General features: G+C 63.1%; 1 protein-coding gene across 1 annotated transcript; it reads right to left on the reverse strand.

The window, feature by feature from the left end:
- Nucleotides 1–12: 12 nt before the first annotated feature.
- LOC104995411 (splicing factor U2AF 65 kDa subunit-like) lies at nucleotides 13–998 on the reverse strand. Its single transcript, XM_010849292.1, has 2 exons — nucleotides 858–998; nucleotides 13–722 (listed from the first exon to the last, which is right to left on the reverse strand). The coding sequence occupies exons 1-2, from the start codon at nucleotides 966–968 to the stop codon at nucleotides 513–515; spliced, it is 321 nt and encodes a 106-aa protein (XP_010847594.1). The 5' UTR covers nucleotides 969–998; the 3' UTR covers nucleotides 13–512.
- Between the last annotated feature and the right edge of the window lie 6 nt (nucleotides 999–1,004).

Below are 1,004 nucleotides of genomic sequence, written 5' to 3' on the forward strand. Positions count from 1 at the left end.
AAAGGCGCCCTTCGGTGTGAACCTCAGCCAGCACAGCCCGTGTTCTCCACCCCCGGGTGTGGTGACGCCCACAACACAGGTCCACCCCTCAGCACAACCTGCAGGTCCAGTGCAGCCACGTGCCACTCCTGCCTGGTCTGAGAGCTTTCCAGAAGGGCCTTTTACACCGTGAGTGTGACACGGCACCCAACGCCAGCATCTGTGGACATTTGGGCCCAAGTGACAGAGGAGCTTCACCAGGGACAATGCAGCTGCAAAGCACAGCGACTCTCCGGCCCATCAGAGAGCAGACTCTGGCCACCCAGGTCTGCTTCGCTGTCTCCCCTACCACAGCGGGGAGACCAGCTTCAAGCAAGGGGTCAGCAGAAGCCCCGAGACAAGAGAGAAGAGGACAGCCACCCATCAGGCCCGTGGAGCTCAGTGGACATACGGGCATCCACGTGGGCTCCAGCACGCGCGCACTGACCTGGAGGCCCAGAGCATCCCACTTCTCCCAAGACCCTCGGGCTGCCCTAGCCCCCGACAGGCTGAGAGGCCCCGGGCTGGGCCTGCGCACCCCTCAGGCCCCACAGAGCCCACTCACCAGGCACGTAGACAGAAGGGTTCTCCGACATGCCCGGCAGGGGCTGGTAGTCGTGAGGCCTGCGGATCTTCAGCGACTGGCCCTGGAAGATGATGCCGTCGAAGGCCATGGCCTGGGTGGTCTCATCCACTGAGCGGAACTGAACGAAAGGACAGCAAAGGAGGTGGTGAGGGGCAGGGCGAGTGGCCGGGCAGAGCCCACCCAAAGGTGCCAAGACTGCAGCTGGGTGGCGAGCAGGCTGCAGAAGGGTCCGGTGGGAACAAGGCCTGCTCACCTCTAAGAAGGCAAAGTTCTTGTCCTGGTTAATCTGCACGGCCAAGACAGGGTTGCCAGGGGCCTGTGTCAGCCCCCCCAGGCGCATCTGAGCGTTGAAGAAATCCATCATGGCCTCCTGCAGAGGAGAGAGGAGACAGGGAGGGGC

The sequence above is a fragment of the Bison bison genome, unplaced genomic scaffold (genome assembly GCF_000754665.1).
Source record: "Bison bison bison isolate TAMUID 2011002044 unplaced genomic scaffold, Bison_UMD1.0 scf7180017850831, whole genome shotgun sequence".
Classification (NCBI taxonomy): domain Eukaryota; kingdom Metazoa; phylum Chordata; class Mammalia; order Artiodactyla; family Bovidae; genus Bison; species Bison bison.